We start from the raw sequence: 22190 nt of genomic DNA on the forward strand, positions 1-22190 counted from the left end.
GAAGCCAGAGAGCGCCGTATTTCTTCTCCTGTTGCCTCCCGAGCCACAGCTTGGCTCAGCATATGAAAGAATCCCACCCTGCAAAGCAAAAAGACTTTGCCCCCCAGTCTTGAGGCGCTTATCGATGCTTATTACCTGTGATAATAAATAGTACCAGGCCCACTCCCCAAATTCGCACAGGAGGCTTCCGACCCCTCCTGTTTCTCGGTTGCCTGGTTGGACTTTGTTTCCACCACGAGAGGAGGTTCCCCGCCCTCCCTGATTACGAGCAGGAAGCTGTGGTACAATCATACCGTTTTTGTCATGATTCGTATGATTGAACATTTATATAGCAGTGAGCAAATTTGCTTTTTCAATCTCTTATCTTGTTTGCCTTCATGAGGGCCCAACTGAGGTAGGTAAAACTGGAGCGCTCCCAGAAGGGCTCTTCTTATGTTCTTATGTTCTGTGTCTGGCTGGTAGCCTCTCCAGCTTCTCTGGTGGAGGTCTTTCGCATCCCCTCCTACCTTTTCAGTGGACATCCCAAGGATCGAACCTGGGACCTTCTGAATACAAAGCGGATACTCTACCATGCACCCTCTCTCTATGCAAAAAAATCCCAATTTGATCCCTGGCAGGGTGGAATTCTAGCAGGAGCTCCTTTGCATATTAGGCCACACAACCCGATGTAGCCAATCCCCCAAGAGCTTACAAAAAAGAGCCTTGCAAGCTCTTGGGGGATTGGCTACATCAGGGGTGTGTGGCCTAATATGCAAAGGAGCTCCTGCTAGAATTCCATCCCTGGCCCCTAGTATAAAAGGCTGTCCGAGATGGGAAAGGCCCTTTTCCCGCTGAAACCTTGGAGAGCCAAAGCCACAGTGTGCATAACAGTGAGGAAGATGGTTTGGCAGGCGGAGTTATGTTTAAATTAAAACCACTGGTGTTGGGGGTGGGAACACTACTATACCTGGCAAGGCTGACCCAAGAGATTAGGTGCAGAAATGGCATGGATCCAGGGTTGCCAGCCCCCAGATCCTGGTGGAGGATCCCCTGGTTTGGGGGGCTCCTCTTCACTGCGGACCAGCCAGCCAGCGGGGAAAACCTCTCCCCTAAATACGGATGTTGCATGGGACACGCTGGTATTTGGGCGAAACTCTTTGGTATTGAGGGTGGAAAAAACCATAGAGTTTCACCCAAATACCAGAGTGTCCCCACATGACATCCCGCCCACCCCCAGAACGCCCCCCTGGACAGGTGAGGGGACCTGACAACCCTACATAGATCCCTGGGGCACAGTCCACATATTGGGTCTTGTGTACGCCTTCTTAAAGTAGACAGCAGCTGGGAAATTGCCTTACTGTGTGGCTCCTGTTGATTTCATGTGCTGCGGAACTTCCAGCAGTTCTTGCATTGGGAAGGCGCAGGATTCTGAAACTGAGCAGCCCTGATCCGCCCCCTTGATGGAAGAGCTCCTCGGACTTCCGCATATGCTGCTTCGACTTCCACGTCAGCAGAAGGACCATGCACAAACAGCCAAATGGATAAAATGTCCCATGGGTTCGTCCACCACCCGAGCCTCATCCTGATGGGCGCATCTTTGATTCCTCGTTTTAAATGGGGGAACTGATATACATAGCGATGGCAGTTTGCTTGAAGCCCATTCTATGAAGCTTTCAGACTGAGAGGAGATTTGAACACAAGTCCCCAGGATCAGTCCACTCAGAATCTCAACTGGTTTATGTCCATGGCTGGGTCCTGGGAACAGATTTCAGTGATCTCAGATCAGGATGAGCAACCATCCAAACCAGGAATCATGCTTCGTGTTTAAAAATGGTCAGTTCATGGTTTGTTCAGAACTGGTTCATCTGACCCCACCTCGCCTGAACACAAAAACAAACTGGCCTTTTTTTTCTTGGCATGTTGTTTGGTTTGTGTTTGGTTCATTTTTCCAGACAGCCTGACATGATTCCCCAGCCCCCTGTGCTTCTAGCCAGTTTCCAGTGAAACCGACAAGATGGACACTGCTTTGGGGGAGCTGTAGCTCAGCCACCACCCCTAAAATCCAGTTTGCACCAAACTTGGCAAGCAGATAGAGGAGAGTCTGCTGAATAGCTTGCCGCAAGCCTGGCATCTCTAGCTCATTCGGGAGCTGTTCTGTGCCTTCCTGAACCGAATGAATCAACAAATCATTCAGGAAATTTTTAAAAACTAAACCGAACCACTGAGTCAGGCAACGTAACGAACCACAAAATGAAGCAAACCACCGTTTTTGTGTTCTGTGCCATCCCTAATCTCAAATTAAGCTTGGTTTTGAAGGATCTCAGGCTTGGGACCTGCTTGTAAAGTGGCGGAGACATTTTGAGAAGAGGGGATGTTTTTAAAACTCTCTTCTTGAGGATAGTTTGCTCAAACGAAGAAACACAATCCGCCAAATGACTTTTATTGGGGCTGCCCAAAGTGACACACAACACTGGGCCTGCTTTTCAAAACTCTTCGTCCTCCCTCGTTTGGTCCTGACCACAAAACCTGCCTTTCTGTTTATTTGAACGATGGCCCTGCTTTTCACCCCAGTGGAGACCTGAAGTCTCTCACAAACATGTGTGTCAAGTGCCGTCAAGTTGAAGCCAACTTATGGCAACCCCAGCAAGGGGCTTCCAAGGCATGCAAAAAGCAGAGGTGGTTTGCTTTCCTCTGCAGAGGCTTCCTTGGTGGTCTCCCTTCCAAGTGCCTACCCTGCTTAGCTTCTGAGATCTGATGAGATTGGACTATACCACGCCACCTCCCCTCCCCTTTGCAAACTTACCCAAGTACAAACACTTTTACAAAATACAAATTGGATAACTGAAAGAAAAAACACCAAACCTCATCCTAGTCTAATTCTGAATCTATTGGTCTGCTTCCTTTGGGGGCCATGGGATGAGAGCCAAGAAGCCTTAGGGTGTTGCCCTTTGGTTCACGCCAGAAGGCTTGTACAAAAAAACCTTGGACTTCTGCCTATACCAGGCTCTGAACCCGCACACAGGGATATAGAGGAGAAAGCTCCACTATGATGTTCTGTACGGTTGCCTTTGGGGGTTTTTGGTCTTCATCATTTTCTTCTCTTCCTCACCCGCCACTCCATCTCCCCATCCCACCCCCTTTTCGGTTCCACCCTTGCCTTCAGAAGACATCACGTCATTCCGGTGGGGGTTCGTTCATAGCGGGAAGGAGAAGCCGGTCGACGTCCCCTGCCCAAGAGAAGCACGTGTCTCACCATGAAAAACCAAAGAAGGTAAAAACAATAACAGCTACTAAAATTATTGCGCTGCAGGGTCATTGAACTAGTAAGCAGTGGCTCACGGAGACTGATATAATATATATTTTTTTAATTTTAGTTGGCCTGATTGCAGAAAGAAATCCAGTGAAACAGTGAGGTGTAACCAGGGCATGTACATTCTGCATTTACATTCTGTGTAGAAGGAAATGGGGAGGAGGCAAGGGTGGTGCTGCTCTATCAGAGACTCGCTTGCCGCTGCTGCCCCCAGCACTGATCGTGAGCGTGCTGTAGGGGCATAGGAGCCACCAGCCTCTGCAGTTTTTCCCACTGATCAGCTGATCGGTTGGTGGGGGCGGGGTTGGCCTTTAAGGAGCCCAGGAATGGGGCACTTCACTGCCAGTTCCGGGCATTAAAATTGTGAAGAAGGGAGGCTGGGGAGGCAAACAAGGATTTGCCTGGGGGGGAGGCCAGATTTGGCGCCCCCACCCTGCTGGTGCCCTAGGCAAATGCCTGGTTTGCCTAGTGGGCGGGCCGGCCCTGGTTCCTGTCAGTGTATGGAGTCCTTCTTTACACAGCATGACAGAAGCAACAAGGAAGCAGGTGGATCTATCTGACAGGTCAGGTCGGAGTAACCTTGTCAGCAAGCCGGTTCTGGCTGGACAATGACTAAGGGAAAGTACCTGCTGGAGTCAGCAAGTATATGGACTGCCTTGATTGGCTGATGTATATATATAAGGACTGCATTGCCTGTATGTAGCTCTCTCACTCGAGAGGTGGATGCTGGCGGAGCACTTTGTCGCTCAGATCTATGTTTGTCACTGCGCTAGTAGCTTTGTATATATTCTGTAAATACACTGTTTTAATACTAGGTGCTGGTGTGTGGCTCACCTTCCTTCCGGAGCTTACTATTGTATGGTTCTCTATTCCTCACTCTGCACACACACGCACCGATAGTTCCTTCCTTGCAGTTCCTAGTTCCTTATTGTTCAGTCCAGCCACAAATATTACTTCAACAGCTCTGTGCCAAAACAGATTGGGACTACTCCTAATCCTGCATCCTCAAAGTCAGGGGTCTCTTTCCCTTCTTGGGAACTATGCTGTTTCTCAGTGCTGCCCCTAGAGTCTGTTTGCGTGTCTTTCAGTTGAGATCATGTGCTCAGGCCCTGCTGGATCAAAGCTACAACAAGCTTTGCCAGCACCACAATGATAATGTAGGAAATACTGATAGAAGAGATGGCCCAAGTGCTTTAATTACAGCATCTCTGCGTTAGGATCAGAATGGTGGGATCCCAAGTGAGAGATAAGCCAATTGGAACAGTTGCTGGACTAACTGCTGATGTGGTTTCCTCCACTTTGGTGTCCAAACTGGAACACTTTTACTTGGAATATTCACCCAGTGTTAGGCTCTAATTGAGCTCCAGCCATCCTTTCCCAGACTTCAGTATGATCTTTGCTGAACCTGCTTTGAGGCAATCTTTTTATGGGAAGAGCACAGTCCAAGTGTGATTATCACACCGTCTGGATGGGAAGAGACTCATTTGCAAAGGTCCCAGCCACACCAGTGCCTTTTCGCCTTCTTCCAGCTCTTTACGCCTGCCATTTTCCCTACCAGGACACCAAGGGCATTGCTGTTATTGTTGTTGTTTTAATTAAGTTCTGTAGTGGTGTCTTTTTTTGCGTGCCATTCAATCACAGTTGACTTACGGCAACCCTGCAAGGTTTTCAAGGCAAGAGACTTTTACAGAGGTGATTTTTTTCATTTCTTGTGTCTGCAACACAGCCTCGTCTGGAATACTGGGTGCCAGTGCCGGATTAAACCCTGTGGAGGCCCCTAGGCAGTCAAAACCTCAGAGGCTCCCTCGCAAATTATCTCAGAGTCTGAGTGCCCACCCCACTGCCCCCACTGCAGGCACCTTCTTAAAAGCCCCTTTTACTACGCTGGGGGGGAAAGGAGAGAGAGGCAAACTTGGCGATGACGCCAGCATCAGCCACACCAGGCAAGTTGGGCCAAGAGCAGTTCAGTTGCTGGCTGCCTGTGCAGGCTGGGAGGGCTGCAAGCAGAGGGGGGAAATGGGGGGGAGAAAGCTGGCCCAGGGCTCCTAAAGACACGGGGACCCCTTGGCCCGTGCCTACTTGGCCTAACTGTCAATCCGGCTCTGCTAGGTACAGTTCTGATAATTATATTTCAAAAAGGATACTGCAGAGCCAACAAAAAAAATGTAGATTGGAGGGCAAGCAAGATGATTGGGGTTGGAGCACCTTCCCAATGAGGAAAGGCTGAAGATGCACTCAATGCACAGCAGCCAAGAAGGTCAGAGTGCCTGCTCCGGCTGCAACGCCACTGAGGATGTTCTCCGCAGCTGAGAACGAAACGTCTGGAAGGAAAACTTTCTCCAGTAGAACACGGCACTTGAGCCCGAAAGATTCCACAAACCCTAAAGGCTGAAGAGTCTGGGACTTTTCAGTTTTAAAAAAAAGATGGCTAAGCAGGGGAGGGGGGAGACATGGTAGAGGTTTATAAACCTATGCATGGGGTAGAGAGAGTTGGCAAAGAAATTTGTTTTTTCTCCCTTTCCCAAAATACTAGAACAGGGGTCCTCAAACTTTTTAAATAGGGGGCCAGTTCACTGTCCCTCAGACTGTTGAAGGGCCGGACTGCCGTTACTGTACAAGGCCGCGGGCCGTCAGTTCTCCGTCTTCTGCATCTCTTTCCCTTCCCCACACCACACACCCCGGCCTGGGAACTCACCTCACCTGGGTATCACCTCACACTCTGTCTCCGCCGCCTCAGCCCAGTGCCGGAAGTGTGCGTTGCTAACGCGAGTTTAGGTCAAACGTCACTTCCGGTCTGATTTTGCCATAACCCGGCGGGCCGCATAAACGTCCTCAGCGGGCCGCATCTGGCCCACGGGCCGTAGTTTGAGGACCCCTGGCCTAGAACCTGAGATTGTTCATTGAAGCTGGCAGGCAGTAGATTTGGGACGGACAAAAGGAAATACTCCTCGACGCAGAGAGTGATTCAAATGTGGAATTTGCTGCCAGAGGACGTTGTGATAGCCACAGGAATAAACAGCTTTAAAAGATAAATTCATGGAGGATAAGTCTATCAGTGCCACTAGCCCTGGAACCTCCACATTTGGAGGCATTAAGTCTTTGATTCTCAGAGCCAGGAGGCAACGTCAGGGGAAGGCCTCAATCTCTGTGCCCTGTGGTTGGCCCTTCAGAGGAACTGGTTGGCCACTCTGTGAGACAGAATGCTGGATCAGATGGACTCTTGGTCTGATCCAGCAGGGCTCTTCTGACGTTCTTATCAGGGGAAGGCCTCAATCTCTGTGCCCTGTGGTTGGCCCTTCAGAGGAACTGGTTGGCCATTGTGTGAGACAGGATGCTGGGCTAGACGGGCCAGTGGAACAGCAGGGCTCTTCCGATGTTCTTATGACTTGCTTGGTGGTCTCCCATCCAAATATTAGCCAGAGCTTCTGAGTGAGGTCAGGCTAGCCTGGGGTTATCCAGGTCAGGCCACTGTAGTGGTATATCATTTTTTTAAAACACCCCAAGTAGGATGGCAGGGGGGAAATGGTGGCTCATGGAGGAAGCTGACCCATGTGGAAGCTCCACTGCCAATGTGCACACTTCCGTGTTTGTAGTAGCACAGCCACGTTAACTACAAAACAGAGAATCCTTGCTGAGCGAAGGCAGCCTGGGAACAGGGAAATGATTCTCAAGCTGTGCTTGAGACAAGGACTTTCTTGAGCAGGAACGCACAGGAACGCAGTCCCAGCTGGCATGGTGTCAAGGGGTGTGGCCTAATATGCAAATGAGCTCCTGTTGGGCTCTTTCTATAGAAAGCCCTGTGTGAAACAATGGTGATGTCAGGGGGTGTAGCCTAATATGCAAATGTTCCTGCTGGACTTTTTATACCAAAAAGGCCCTGGTTGAGACCCAAAAGTGGATCCTTCTGTCTGTAACGGGTGGGTCCCAGGAGACCAGGAGAGAGGAGCCGGAAGAGGGCAAACGGGGAGAGGAGGCTCAGTGACACATTTTGTTTGCGAATCCAGGTGCAAAGTAGTTATGATGAACATAGGAACACATGAAGCTGCTTCCTTGTACTGAATCAGATTCTTGGAGTCAATTGAGTTCAGTATTGTCTGCTCAGACCGGCAGCAGCTGTCCAGACTCTCGAGCAGAGAATTTATCACATTGCCTACCGGGGATTGAACCAGGGATGATCTGTATGCCAAACAGATGCTCTGGCCACTGAAAAAAAGGGGGGGGGGAATGCCAGGTGAAGAAGAAGAGTTGGATTTATATCCCGCCCTTCACTTGGAGTCTCAAAGCAGCTTACAATCGCCTTCCCTTCCTCTCCCCACAACAGACACCCTGTGAGGGAGGTGGGGCTGAGAGAGCTCGGAGAGAACTGTGACTGACTCATGGTCACCCAGCTGTTGCATGTGGAGGAGTCCAGAATCAAACCCAGTTCTCCAGATTAGAGTCTACCACTTTAACCTCTACACCAAAGTGGTGATAGAGGGAATGATTTATTATACAAAGCATCTATGCATGTTGCTGTGCAGGCTTCATTGGGGGAAGTTAGAAGCCTGCATCAAAATGTTCTGATTCCCCCTGACAAAGCCTATGCAGCAAAACAGAAAGGGGTTTTGTATAATAAATCATTCATCTATCAACTGGCATTTTCCTTTTTTATTCTGTTGGCACATTGGGGTTTTTTTTCATTTTGCTCTACCACTGAGCCACCTTTCCTCCATTTCCTGGTGCTCCATAATGCTCAATAAATGAAAAAAAGAAACATAAAAACTGGTATATTGTAAAGTGTCATAAATTGAGGTGGGATAGACAAATGCAAACGCTATCGTGAAGTCCAGCTTCTGTCCAAAAATCATAGAAAATTAGTCCAACATAGAGAAATAATTAATATATTAATTTTTACGTATAAGCCTTCTTATACAAAATAAGGAACGGTAACCCCAGAACACCAGGTGGGGGGAGAGGATCCCCTAGTTGGGAGCCCCTCCCCCCACTTCAGGGTCATCAAAGTGGGAGGGGAGGGGAATGTCTGCCGGGCACTCCATTATTCCCAATGGAGACTGATTCCCATAGGGTATAATGGAGAATTGAACTGTGGTTATCTGGGACTTTGGGAGTCTGTTTTTTTTTTGAGGTAGAGGCACCAAATTTTCAACATAGCATCCAATGCCTCTCCTCAAAACACCTTCCAAGTTTCAAAAGGATTGGACCAGGGGATCCAATTCTATGAGCCCCAAAAGAAGGTGCCCCTAGCCTAAATTATTTCCAATGGAGGGAAGGTATTGAAAAGGCTTGTGGTCTTTTTAAATGTGATGGCCAGAATTCCCTTCGGCATTCAATCCTGCTTGTCACAACCCTGCTCCTGGCTCCACCCCCAAAGTCCCCAGAAATGTCTTGAATTGGGCTTGGCAACCGTAGGGAGCCCTCACCCCATGTCAAGCCCTACAGTCCCTTTTTAGAAGTTGATTTCATATGCTACAGAACCCAGAATTCCACATTGTTATGTGGTTTGCAAACTGTAGAAGCCCTGGCTTGAGTTCATCCCTGCTTCTCTGCCTTTGGAACTGGATGGGCTTCAGGCAGTCCAGTTTCCTTGTCTCCTTCCCCGCAGCCAAGGGTGGTTTGGCTTCAGCACAGACCACAAGGCAAGCCAAGAAAAGCAGGGGAAACAGGAAAAGAGAAAGCAAGCCAGGAGGGAAGCAGGTTAAAAAAATGATGGAATGGGTTTGTAGAAGAAGAAGAAGAAGAAGAAGAAGAAGAAGAAGAAGAAGAAGAAGAAGAAGAAGAAGAAGAAGAAGAAGAAGAAGAAGAAGAAGAAGAAGAAGAAGAAGAAGAAGAAGAAGAAGAAGAAGAAGAAGAAGAAGAAGAAGAAGAAGAAGAAGAAGAAGAAGAAGAAGAAGAAGAAGAAGAAGAAGAAGAAGAAGAAGAAGAAGAAGAAGAAGAAGAAGAAGAAGAAGAAGAAGAAGAAGAAGAAGAAGCAGCAGCAGCAGCAGCAGTGGTCAAAAAGGCAGAGAGGAGAGACAGCCAGGATGAGTGGCAGGCAGTTTGGAGAGCAGACACAAAAAACTAGAGGAGGAGGATTCTATGTTTGCACAGCAGTGAAGGAGGGAAGGCAGCAGAGCCAAGATTCTTGGCTTTTTAAAATCTGTGTTCTTAAAATCTGGAGATGACAGAGGAGGAGGAGTTGGAATTATATCCCACCCTCCAGTCCGAATCTCAGAGTGGCTCCTTTATCTTCCCCACAACAGACCCTCTGTGAGGTGGGTGGGGCTGAGAGAACTCTCACAGCAGCTGCTCTTCAAGGACAACCTCTGCCAGAGCTATGGCTGACCCAAAGCCTTTCCAGCAGCTGCAAGTGGAGGAGTGGGGAATCAAACCCAGTTCTGTCAGATAAGAGTCCGCATACTTAACCACTACACCAAACTGGCTCTCCAACACAATTATAGTCCAGTGGCACCTTCAAGAAGAAGAGGAAGAAGAAGAAAGATTTATACCCCGCCCTTCTCTCTGAATCAGGGTCTCAGAGCAGCTTGCAATCTCCTTTCTCTTCTTCCTCCACAACAGACACCCTGTGAGGTAGATGGGACTGAGAGAGCCCTTACAGCAGCTGCCCTTTCAAGGACAATCTCTGCCAGAGCTATGGCTAACCCAAGGCCATTCCAGCAGGTGCAAGTGGAGGAGTGGGGAATCAAACCCGGTTCACCCAAATGAGAAACTTAACCACTACACCAAATTTAAAAAATTGTTTGAGGAGCAGCTAATTCCCCTGCCCCTCCTAGAACAAGGCCTTTATCCAGAGCGTGATTAAAATGAGGATGTAGCGAGGGTCGCAGGAATAAACAGCATTCAAAGGGAATTTTAGATAGATTCATGGAGGATAAGTCTATCAATGGCTACTAGCCATGGTGATGGTGGGGAGCCTCCGTATGCGGAGACGGTGAACCTCTGAATTCCAGAGCCAGGAGGCAACATCAAGGGAAGGGGTCAACCTCTGTGCCCTGTTGTTGGCCCTCCAGAGGAACAGGTTGGCCACTGTGTAAGACAGGATGCTGGACTAGACGGACTATTGGTTTGATCCAGCAGGGCTCTTCTTATATTCTTATCGGGGGAAGGCCTTGGCTTCTGTGCCCTGTCGTTGGCCCTCCAGAGGAATAGGTTGGCCACTGTGTAAGACCATTGGTCTGATCCAGCAGGCCTCTTCTGATAAAGGCCGAAAAGGGCATAGCCTCAATTTCAGGGACTCTTCCAGAAGCCAAGGCTAATGTTTCTGCCCTGGAAACAGTCTTGGCTGGGGAAGAAAAGAATCAGAACTTCCCCACTAATTGAGGACTCAGCTTCCCCTTGGACCATGCAACATAGTGGGTTCGATGCATGGAGAGATGCGGTTGTAGTGATCAAAGCTCTTTATTGTGTTACAGCAGGGCAACGGTTAAACTAAAGACTGCTGAACTGGGCCAACTATATACAGTCCCAAGTTCCCGTGCTAGGACACCATTGGGTCATTTGAACCAGCAGGGGGCCAGTGATTGGACCAGGGAAGCAGGGATTTGGATCCTGCTATCCATTGTTCCTAAGTCCCCAAGCTCAGTCCTAAAAGGCTCCAATGAGCCTGGCAGGAACTTCTAACTATGAAACATAACACACACAACAGACCATAAGCTCAGCATTCCTCCTCACAGTTTCCACGCAACGTTCTCCTGCAGCTGTCCCATCTTCTGGGTTTCCCCCCTGTCTCACAGATCAACAGCCCCCCCACACTGTTTTAGTATGCTCTTTTAATTTATTTTATTTACTTTACTTATACCTTTGCCTTTCTCTCCAGCATGGACCCAGTGTGGGTTATATTCTTCTCCTCTCCTTCATGGTTAATTAATTATCATATGGCAGTGCATGTAGTGTAGCCAGGAGGTCCTAAGATTGTCTGGCAACCGGAAGTTCTAGTCTTTTAGCATTATGCACCACTAAGCTAGACATGTTTTTAAGGCAAGACGTTTCAGAGGTGGTTTGCTATTGCTTGCCTCTGCATCATGGCCCTGGAATTGAACAATGAACATATGAAGCTGCCTTATACTGAAACAGACCCTTGGTCCATCAAAGTCAGTATTGTCTCTCAGACTGGCAGCGGCTCTCCAGGGTCTCAAGCTGAGGTTTTTCACACCTATTTGCCTGGACCCTTTTTTGGAGATGCCAGGGATTGAACCTGGGACCTTCTGCTTACCAAGCAGATGCTCTACCACTGAGCCACCGTCCCTGCTGGGGACCCAAAGCTGATTACACTGTTATGTCCTCCATTTTTTCCTCACAAACCCTGTGAGATAAGTGAGGCTGCAAGAAAGAACGACTGGCCAAAGGGCATACCCAGTGAGCTTCTGTGGCACAAATGGGGATTCATACCCAGGTTTCCCAGGTACTGGTCCTACACTCTTAACCACTACTTGACAAGCATAATACGAACATAAGAACATCAGAAGAGCCCTGCCGGATCAGACCAGTGGTCCACAGGGCTCTTTTTGTAGCAGGAACTCCTTTGCAAATTAGGCCACGCACTCCTGATGTAGCCAATCCTCCAAGAGCTTACAGGGCTCTTCATACAGGGCCTCCTGTAAGATCCAGGAGGATTGGCAACATCAGGGGGTATGCATCAGGTGGCCTAATATGCAAAGGAGTTCCTGCATCCTGTCTTAGTGGTCAACCAGTTCCCCTGGATGGCCAACAACAAGGCACAGAGGCTGAGATCTTCCCCTGATGTTGCCCCTTGGCTCTGGGATTCAGAAGTTTAATGCCTCTGAATGCGGAGGTTTCATTCAGCCATCATGGCTAGTAGTCATTGACAAACTTATCCTCCATCAATAGAAGAAGAAGATATTTGATTTATATCCCACCCTATACTCTGAATCTCAGAGCGGCTCACAATCTCCTTTACCTCCTCCCCCCCACAACAGACACCCTGTGAGGTGGGTGGGGCTGGAGAGGGCTCTCACAGCAGCTGCCTTTTCAAGGACAACCTCTGCCAGGGCTATGGCTGACCCAAGGCCATGCCAGCAGGTGCAAGTGGAGGAGTGGGGAATCAAACCCGGTTCTCCCAGATAAGAGTCCATGCATTTAACCACTACACCAGGGGTGGCCAACGGTAGCTCTCCAGATTTTTTTGCCTACAACTCCCATCAGCTCCAGCCAGCATGCACTACACCAAACTGGCTCTCCAGTCTATCGAATCCCCTCTTAAAGCTTAAAGCTCTTAAACCTGTGGCATATTAATGATCAGGACTTGACTGGGGTGCTCTTTTCTGGATTTCATTGATAAGTACTTGCCATACACAGGCGATTCCCTGATGTGGTCTCATTGCTGTCTCAATGCAGCAAGCACATCTCTGCTCTTTCCTCCCTTTGTCCTCATGCCTACCACTTCCATCCATCTGTGCTGTCAAAGGAATTGTTGGCTTTAAAAAACAACCACCAGGATATACCTATTATTGATTTTTTTTTAAAAAAAAATGGAATGCCAGGTATAGGAGGAAAAGAGGCCACATACAGGTAAGGAAGTGAGGAGATCCACACTTTCCTGTCTGCGTGTGGACAAACCCACATTGCCTCCAGTCTTTCCAGGAAGACTGGAACAAAGTTGGCTTGTGAAAGATTACTGCAAACCTCCATAAAGCACAGAATACAATGGAAGGAGCGGAGGTGGAGGGCAATGTCATGTGGGTGCCCCAGCAAGCCCCACTCCAGTTTGAGAGCCAGGTGAATCCCCCTTGGGGAAGAAACCTTTATTCCTTCTTGTCCCCTCTTGTCTGTCCCCCGGAGAATAGATGCCTTCTTCTGTAGAAAAGAACAAGAGTCCAGGAGTACCTGAAAGACTAACAAAATCTGTGGCACTTCTTCTGAGCAGTGACTCACGAAAGCTCCTACCCTGCTCAGGCCAGTAGCCAGAAGGGGGTCTGTGAGAGCCCTGCCCCTTGACTTCCAGTTGGGCCCCTTCAGAGGTAGAATTCTACCAGGAGCTCCTTTGCATATTAAGCCACACACCCCTGATGTAGCCAATCCTCCACGAGCTTACAAAAAAGAGCCTTGTAAGCTCCTGGACGATTGGCTACATCATGGGTGTGTGGCCTAATATGCAAAGGAGCTCCTGCTAGAATTCCACCCCTGGACCCCTTGACCTTTCAGCACTGTTGCAGCTCTCCCAGGCTCCTCCTCTTCCCTCCCCTGTTCCTTCCCCATGGTTGAAATCATGCAGGAGGGGTGGCGTGAGCAGCTGCCTGCCTCCCATGCAATTTAAAGGGCCTATTGATCAGCTCTTGCCATCCCTCCCATTAGATTTGAATCACGGAGAAGGAAGGAGGAGGGAGGGAGGGAGGAAGCAGAGGTGGCAGCTGGGAGAGTGAAGGGGAGAGTGTGGAGCAGTGGCGGAGCAGTTGGCAGACAGCTATTTGGGGTGGCGGCGTTGGGAGAGGGGCAAGAGGGAAGGCCACTGAGGGGTAGGGTTGCCAATCCCCCAGTGGGGGCAGGAAATCCCCCGGTTTGGAGGCCCTCCCTCCGCTTCAGGGTCATCAGAAAGCAGAGGGGGGTGGGGAAATGTCTGCTGGGCACGCTGTTATTCCATATGGAGACCAATTCCCTTAGGGAATAATGGAGCATTGATCTGCGGGTATCTGGTGCTCTGGGAGGGTTGTTTTTTGAAGTAGAAGAACCAAAGTTTCTGCATAACATCCAACATCTCTCCTCAAAACACCTTCCAAGTTTCAAAAAGATTGGATCTAGGGGTCCAACTCTATGACCCCCAAAAGAGGGAAGGCATTTAAAAGGTGTGCAATCCCTTTCAATGTGATGGCCAGAACTCCCTTTGGAGTTCAATTATGCTTGTCACAACCTTGCTCCTGGCTCCACCCCCAAAGTCTCCTGGCTCCCCCCTCAAAGTCCCCAGATATTTCTTGAATTGGACTTAGCAACCCTATTGAAGGGGCCCCTTGAAAAATTTAAAGTCCCCTCCCCTTTTTAAAATCCTGGCTACGGAGCTGACCCTGCCACAGATTTTGTCATTCTTTGAGACTCTTGCTCTTTTCCACCGCTGCAGACGGCTACCCATCTGGATTGGCTTTCCCCAAAATGCTGGGTGTCTGGAGGTCAATTGCCCTCCCGGACCTTCTCCAGCACTGCAGGCAGCTGCTTCTCCCTCGGAGGCATTTTGGACAGTTGAAGCAGGCAGCCCTGGAATTTCGGCACTCCACGAACTTCGTCTCTGGCTTGGTCCGTTGGGAAATCTCAAAGTTATCCAGTGGCGGCAGCTGCCAGCTCCTTCTGCAAGTTGCCTCCTGCGAGAAGAGGCCTGCGGATCAGGGAGTGGTGGAGGAACTGGTGTGATCCGAAGCTACCAGACATAGCCCAAGGCCAGGTGCATGTTTCTGTCTTTGGCAGACTTGTACATCACTTTTGGGGGGAAATGTCACAGAATAATTTGGGGTGGAAACCGTGCAACATGATTTATGATCTGCTAACTATGCTGTCAAGCCAGATCCATGATGAGAAGGCTGCTTGGGTTCCTAGAAATGGATCCCCAATGGGCTGGGTTGGATCCAGATATTCCAGTGGTGGAAAAAGAATGTTCCTGCCTCCCCCTCCTTCATTGCAGTCCACTGATATCCATGAAATGTGGGATGGGGGACCCTGAGGAATGCTAGGGTGGGGGGAAGGTCTGCAGTGGAAATGGCAATTAAGTCTAGACCCAATCCATTCTGTATGTGCAAGTCCATTCATTATAGAAGCACATTCTGGCCTGGCTGGTGGACCTCCTGATGGTTTTGGCCATAACGGATCAGAACCTAGGCCACCCAGCATCCAATTTCTAACAGTTGTCTGTAAGGTGTCCACTGAGAAGTTCACAAGCAAGGTCCACTGAAACCAGCCCTCACCAAAGGCTTTCCTTTGCTCAGCCAAAGGTTAGCTTCATGCAGAGTTAGCTCCACATGCAAGAAGTATCTTTTATCATTGCATTGTTTAAGGAAATAGGGTTGGGCTTGATTAACTTGTTTGTTTTAAAATTCCTAGACTGCCTTTCTCTGCATCCAGTGCAAAACAAGGCCAGTTACTTATTGCAGAACCGTTTGCATCTCTGATAACTGGTTCTTTATATTGGGTCCTGGAAGTGTGTGTGTGTGTGTGTTGGGGCAGGGAGGCTTAATCCTTCTTGCCAGCGTTCCAATCCAAACCAGGGCTCTTCATAGAGGGTGTTTAAAAAGGAAAAAACACTGGAAGTTTTCTTCATGGAATTTTCAGTGCTTCATCTGCTTTGGCCCTTAAAAAAGGTAACGGTAGTCGCCCGTGCAAGCACCAGTTGTTTCCGACTCTGGGTGACGTTGCTTTCACGACGTTTTCATGGCAGACTTTTTACGGGGTGGTTTGCCATTGCCTTCCCCACTCATCTACACTTCTCCCCCAGCAACCTGGGTACTCATTTTACCGACTTCGGAAGGATGGGAGGCCGAGTCAACCTCGAGCAGGCTACCTGAACCCAGCTTCCGCCGGGATCGAACTCAAGTTGTGAGCAGAGCTTAGGACTGCAGTACTGCAGCTTTACCACTCTGCGCCACGGGGCTTTTGCTTTGGCCCTTACCCAGCCCTAGTTGACAAAGCTTGGGTTTTCTTCCCCCCCCCCCCCTGCTTTTCTTGGCTTTGTATTTTTAACAACTTCAGCCTAAAGATATGAGCTCAAGATTCTGACAGGGACAGTAAACAGGGTCAGGAAAGGATTGCACACTTTCTCATCCATGGAAATAACGGCTAGCTGCACATCTGAACGCCACACAGGGACCCTAATCTGGGGTATGTGCATCATGGATACAACCTGACTGCCCCACCCGAGTAATATACCAGTTGAGTTCTTGGGGACCGTCTGGAGGCAAACAGCTTTACATTATAATAATATAGGACTACCCTTGCCAGCTGAGATCCATCTATTCCAGCAAGAGCAGTCAGCCAGATTCACATATGGGGCATGAAGGCCTTGTTGCATTATTTCCAGGCTGTTTTTCCCCAAGGTACACTGTCTCTGTAAATGGAGGTTTTGTGAATGGCCATTCCTAAATTACAGGGTTGAAACAACCTGATTTCAGAGTCACGTAGTTGAATTATATTGTGTTGGATCTAGTGTGCTCTTGATGGAAAGGGACTGAGACACTGTCTCTCTCCAATAAAATATCTGAACAGAGAAATTCTTTTATCAGCCCCCTCATACGTAAATTCACAGGTCACACTGAAAAGTGGTTGGTTTATTGCCTTCTATGTGATCGTAACCCTTGAACATATATGAACATATGAAGCTGCCTTATACTGAATCAGACCCTGGGTCCATCAAAGTCAGTATTGTCTACTCAGACTGGCAGCGGCTCTCCAGGGTCTCAAGCTGAGGTTTTTCACACCTTTTCGCCTGGACCCTTTTATGCTATTTCTGGAGGTCCTGTCTCCACCCCCAGCAGCATTTTGGGGGTGTTTTGGAGGGCAGCAAGAGAGGGGAGGTGATTAAGTCAAACTCTGTTGATAGGAGTTCTTCTGTCAGGGGATATTTTGGGTAGAATCCAAGTCATTATCTTTATCCTGTAGCCTGTTTCTGCAAGTAGAACAATTCATTATGAATGACAGTTAATGTGTTTTGCAACTTTTCTTTTTCCAGTCCAGTGTGTGGGTGAATCAAATCAATTTTTTTTTTCTGACTTGAAACATGGAAATAGCGTCCCGAGTGCTAAAATCAGGCTTCGTCCCAGTATCCCAAAGTTCAAGGGAGTTACTGTAGTAACTTAAAAAAGCCAGGTTGGCAAGGGAAACCAAGACCTCATCCGGCTCAGCCGGTGATGTATTTAAATATGCTTTGTGTGCCACTTGGCAGGAGCTGTCTACTGTAATTATTTGGCCTGCGCGGAAATGTAGGAGATTCCCAGTGAGTTCTTTAATTGGGAAAATCGGAAAGAACAAAGAGCTCCACAACTAACCTGGAAGCACAAGCCAAAGCAGTTCCAGTAAGGAGAGGAAACGCTTGCGTTTTCTTTCAGTTGGTCTTTTGGCATCTTCTTCTCTCCAGTGTTGGAATATACCAAAATAGTTACCATATCAAAGGCTTCACTACTGCAGTTTCCTTCAGAACACCATTTAGACAGCCATCGTAAGCAGAGTGATATCCTTCGAAGTCCACTGAAGTCAAATCAGCTTAGGTCAAGGTAGTCCCCTGTGCAAGCGCCAGTCGTTTCCGACTCTGGGGCGACAGTCACATCACGACGTTTTCATGGCAGACTTTTTTACAGCGTGGTTTGTCATTCCCTTCCCCAGTCGTCTACACTTTCCTCCCAGCAAGCTAGGTCCTCATTTCACCGACCTCGGAAGGATGGAAGGCTGAGTCAACCTTGAGTCGGCTACCTGAACCCAGCTTCCGCCGGGATCAAACTCAGGTCGTGAGCAGAGCTTGGACTGCAATACCGCAGATTACCACACTGCACCGCGGCGCTTAGAAAATCAGCTTAGAAAGGTGTTAACTCTGCTTAGGATGCTATGATTAAACCCGGAACTGTTTACAATCATTGCCTAGTTCAGTAGTTCCCGATCTTTTCATTATGGTGACTCACGAGCCCAAATTTACTTGGTACGGTGACCCATCCAAGCTGGCCCAAAGTTTTGGTGGTCCCTAAGCAAACTGCGACCATGGTTGCCAGCCTCCAGACAGGGTCTGGAGATCTCCCGCTTTTACAACTGATCTCCAGCTGGCAGAGATCAGCTCCCCTGAAGAAAATGGCTGCTTTGGAGGGTGGACTCTAGGGCATTGTGCTATGCTGAGGCCCCTTCCCTCCCCAAACCCTGCCTTCTCCCTGCCTTCGCACCCAAAGGCTCCCAAAGTGAAGGAAAAAGTGCCAACTAATGTATGACATGGAACGGGCCTGTAGCCACCGGAGAGGGGAGAGCTTGGGGGGCACTGCCCCCTGCAGAAAGAAATCAAAATAATTCAATACATTAAATCAATCTATCGAATCTATCTATTAAAATGTAAGATGTGGGTGGGGTTTCCAAAATGACTCCGCCTGCAGTCAGGGAAGCTTTAGCCCCCCTTGAAACCAAATCCTCTACCTCTTCTGCTGGTTGTGGGCGGGGGCACCATTCCACCTTGACATGAAAGATACTGTTTCCAGGGTCCAGTCGTGGTTTTCAAGATACAAAAGAGCAAGGTGGCCATTAGGAAGGGCTGGCCCATGACTCACTTTTGGGTCCCTCCTGACCAACGTTCCCTCTAAGCTGCATAGTCTTGTGAGCAAAAATTCTACTTTGTGAGCTACTGGCATTAAGGTTGTGAGCTACTGGTATTAAAGTTGTGAGTTACTGCATGAATTGTTGTGCTCTGAGGCCATTTTTCCTGAGCTCAGACAAAAATGTGTGAGCCGGAGGCTTAAAATCTGTGAGCTGCTCACACTAACTCAGCTTAGAGGGAACTTTGCTCCTGACCCACAGGTTGAGAAACAGTGGCCTATTTCTTCTCTGAGGGGTTAACTTGTGAGGATCCTGCATGGAGGGGAGGGGAGTCACATAGTTGAATTCCACCCCACCCCCCACTCACCCCCATCCCCCGCATCTGAATCTCTTCACATCAACAACTAGCGCATCAGGGGGAAATGTCCTATCCTAGAGAGTCAGTGTGTTGCTTCAACCTAGATAACTCTGTGTGAGCAACATGAATTAGGGTTGCCAGAATCCAGGGGGCAACTGGAGATCTTCAAATGAACAGGATCAGTTCCCCTGGAGAAAATGGCTGCTCGGGGGGGGGGGGCAGGTTCTGTGGTATTACACCTTGTCGAGGTCCCTCCCCCTCCCCAAACCCTGCCATTTTCAGCCCCTCCCCCCCCCCAAAAAGAAATCTTCAAGTATTTCCCAGCGTTGATAACTCTAACCATGACTGAATATTGTAAAGGCAAACAGACTTTTTAAAAGGGGCTTTTGGAAAAGGCAAATAGCAGCTTTGGGGGGTGAGGGTCAGGTTTGGATCAAAGCCTCAGCCCATGAGGGTTAACCCTTCCACCCCTGATTTAAGCCTGGCTTGTTCCCTGGTGCTGCCTTCGCACATGCCTCAAACGCAGAGAGGCATGGGCAGGACAAAGGTGAGGCCACTGGCTTATATCCTGCTGCTCTGCTCCGTAACCTTTGATGCCTTGAATTGAAAACAAATCAGCCAGTATCGTAATGCCCCTGTATAAATCTATGGTGCAGCCTTATTTGGAATGCTGTACTCCGTTCTGGTCGTTGCAACTCAAGATATTATAGCATTGGAAGAGGTACAGAAACGGGCAAGGAAAATGATTAAGGGGATGGAGTACCTTCCCTATGAAGAAAAGTTACAGCGCTCGGGGCTCTTTAGCTTGGAAAAACGACAATTGAGGAGTGACATGATAGGTAGAGGGTTACAAGATTATGCATGAGATTATGCATCTCACAATACAAGAACTGGTGGGCATGCAATGAAATCAAGGAGCTGTAGGTTTAGAACAGATAAAAGGAAGTACTTCTTCACCCAACGATAGATTGATCAAGAGTAATGAATATGTGGAATTCATAGCCATAGGAAACGATAGCAGCTACAAGTGTAGACAGCTTCAAGTGAGGATTGGATATAGAGCAGAGATCCATCAGTGGCCAGAATGTATAGGTGGAACATAAGAAGCCCCGTGGTGCAGAGTGGTAAGCTGCAGTACTGTAGTCCAAGCTCTGCTCACAACCTAAGTTCGATCCTGGCAGAAGCTGGGTTCAGGTAGCCGGCTCAAGGTTGACTTAGCTTTCCATCCTTCCGAGGTCAGTAAAATGAGTACCCAGCTTGCTGGAAGTAACTTGTAGATAACTGAGGAAGGGAATGGCAAACCACCCCGTAAAAAGTCTGCCAAGAAAACATTTTGATGTGACATTGCCCCTTGAGTTGGTAACGACTGGGTGCTGCTTGCACAGACGGAACATTCTGTCTGGCGCAGTGATGCTCTGTGTTCTTGGTGCTTATGGGGCAACAGGGAGGGTTTCTGGAGTTCTGGTCCCACTGGTCGACCTCCTGATGGCACCTGTGTTCACCTCATAAGTTTCCATGACAAGGTGGGGATTCAAACCTAGAACTTCCAGATCCCAGTTTGACACACTACTGGGTGCTACGGCACACATAACAAATGCCATTGAGCTTTTAACAAGTTTTTTAGTGCCTTTATTCTGCACACCCTGGGACTGAGCATGTCCTTCCTTCTACCCATTTTCAGAAGCTCTTGGCTGCAGTTATTCACTGACTGGAAGTCCGTTAGGCTTGATTGGTTCCAGCCCACTTTTATGTCTTGGGAAAAGTGACACTCTAAATATGTTTTATGACATAGACCTCCCTCCCTCTGTGTGTGTGTGGCGGGGGGGGGGGTACGTTTTGTGAATGTTCAGAGATTGGGGGGGTGTTGAATGCTGTCAAGTCGCTTTTGATTTACATTGACATTATGAATTAATGTCCTCCAGAACGTCCTCTCATTAACAGCCTAGCTCAGGTCTGGCAAACGGAGGGCCGTGGCTTCCTTCACGGAGTCAATCCACCTCACGTTGCGTCTTTCTCTTGTCCTGCGGCCTTCAACCTCTCCTGGCATGATTGTCTTCTAGTGAGTTTTGTCTTCTCATAATGTGACCAAAGTATGAGAGCCTCAATGTAGTCATTTCAGTTGCTAGGGAGAATTCAGGCTACAACTTGGGTTGCCAACCTCCAGGTAGTGACTGGAAACTTCCCAGCATTGTGATTGATCTTCGAATGACAGAGATCAGTTCCCCTGGAGAAAATGGCTGCTTTAGCAAGTGGATTTATGGTTTTATACCTGCTGGGCTCCCTCTCCAACGTCACTCTCCCAAATGTCCAGGTATTTTCCAAAACTATTTAGAACCCATTCATTTGTCTTTTTGACGGTCCGCTGGATCCGTCAAACTCTCCACCAACATCTCAGTTCAAAGGAATCAACTTTCTTCCTCTCTGTTTTCTCATTTTCCACATGATAGTGAGGCAGAGAGCTTTTGCATATGCTCAGAGACCACCTGGAGAGAGGAGGAAGGATTTAGAACATGCTCAGAGACACTTTGGAGAAAGAGAGGTTTGCCAGCTTCAGGTTGGGAAATACCCAGATCTTTTGGGGGTGGGACCTGAAGAGGGCAGGGCTTGGGGGGAAGGGAGGGACTTCAGTGGGACATAATGCCACAGATTCCACCTTCCAAAGCAGCCATTTTCCCCAGGTGAACTGTTCTCTTTCCTGGAGACCAGTCGTCATGCCAGGACATCTCCCGCCACCGCCTGGAGGTTGAAAACCTGGAGAAAACCACGTCAACTACAGTATATTCAATGCACCAAAACGACTAAATGCTGCCATAATACGTTGCTTAATAATATGTTTTATAAAGAACTATTTTATACATCAACTATTATAAAGAACTATTTTATACATATCTTCATACAGAATTATTAGAACATGAGTATCTTTATACATTCACAAAGTCCGATAAATGATACAGATACAGACTCTGTAGATGAAGATGAAGAAGAAGATATTGGATTTATATCCCGCCCTCCACTCTGAAGAGTCTCAGAGCGGCTCACAATCTCCTTTACCTTCCTCCCCCACAACAGACACCCTGTGAGGTGGGTGGGGCTGGAGAGGGCTCTCACAGCAGCTGCCCTTTCAAGGACAACCTCTGCCAGGGCTATGGCTGACCCAAGGCCATGCTAGCAGGTGCAAGTGGAGGAGTGGGGAATCAAACCCGGTTCTCCCAGATAAGAGTCCACACACTTAACCACTACACCAAACTGGCTCTCCTGTAATTATTCCTGTCTGTTAGTGGACTCTATATCCATATCAGTTGTTGGACTTTGTATGAAGATACTCATGTT

The 22190-nt window shown here is 48.5% G+C and overlaps 1 protein-coding gene across 1 annotated transcript in view; it reads left to right on the top strand.

Moving 5' to 3' along the window:
- Nucleotides 1–22190, top strand: part of MLLT6 (MLLT6, PHD finger containing) — a 135613-nt gene that overhangs the window by 38642 nt on the left and 74781 nt on the right. The window contains exon 7 of the mRNA XM_060255338.1: nt 3143–3250. Within this exon, the coding sequence (XP_060111321.1) occupies nt 3143–3250 (108 nt within the window). The remainder of the gene's footprint in view (nt 1–3142; nt 3251–22190) is intronic.

Source organism: Heteronotia binoei, chromosome 15, assembly GCF_032191835.1.
Source record: "Heteronotia binoei isolate CCM8104 ecotype False Entrance Well chromosome 15, APGP_CSIRO_Hbin_v1, whole genome shotgun sequence".
Classification (NCBI taxonomy): domain Eukaryota; kingdom Metazoa; phylum Chordata; class Lepidosauria; order Squamata; family Gekkonidae; genus Heteronotia; species Heteronotia binoei.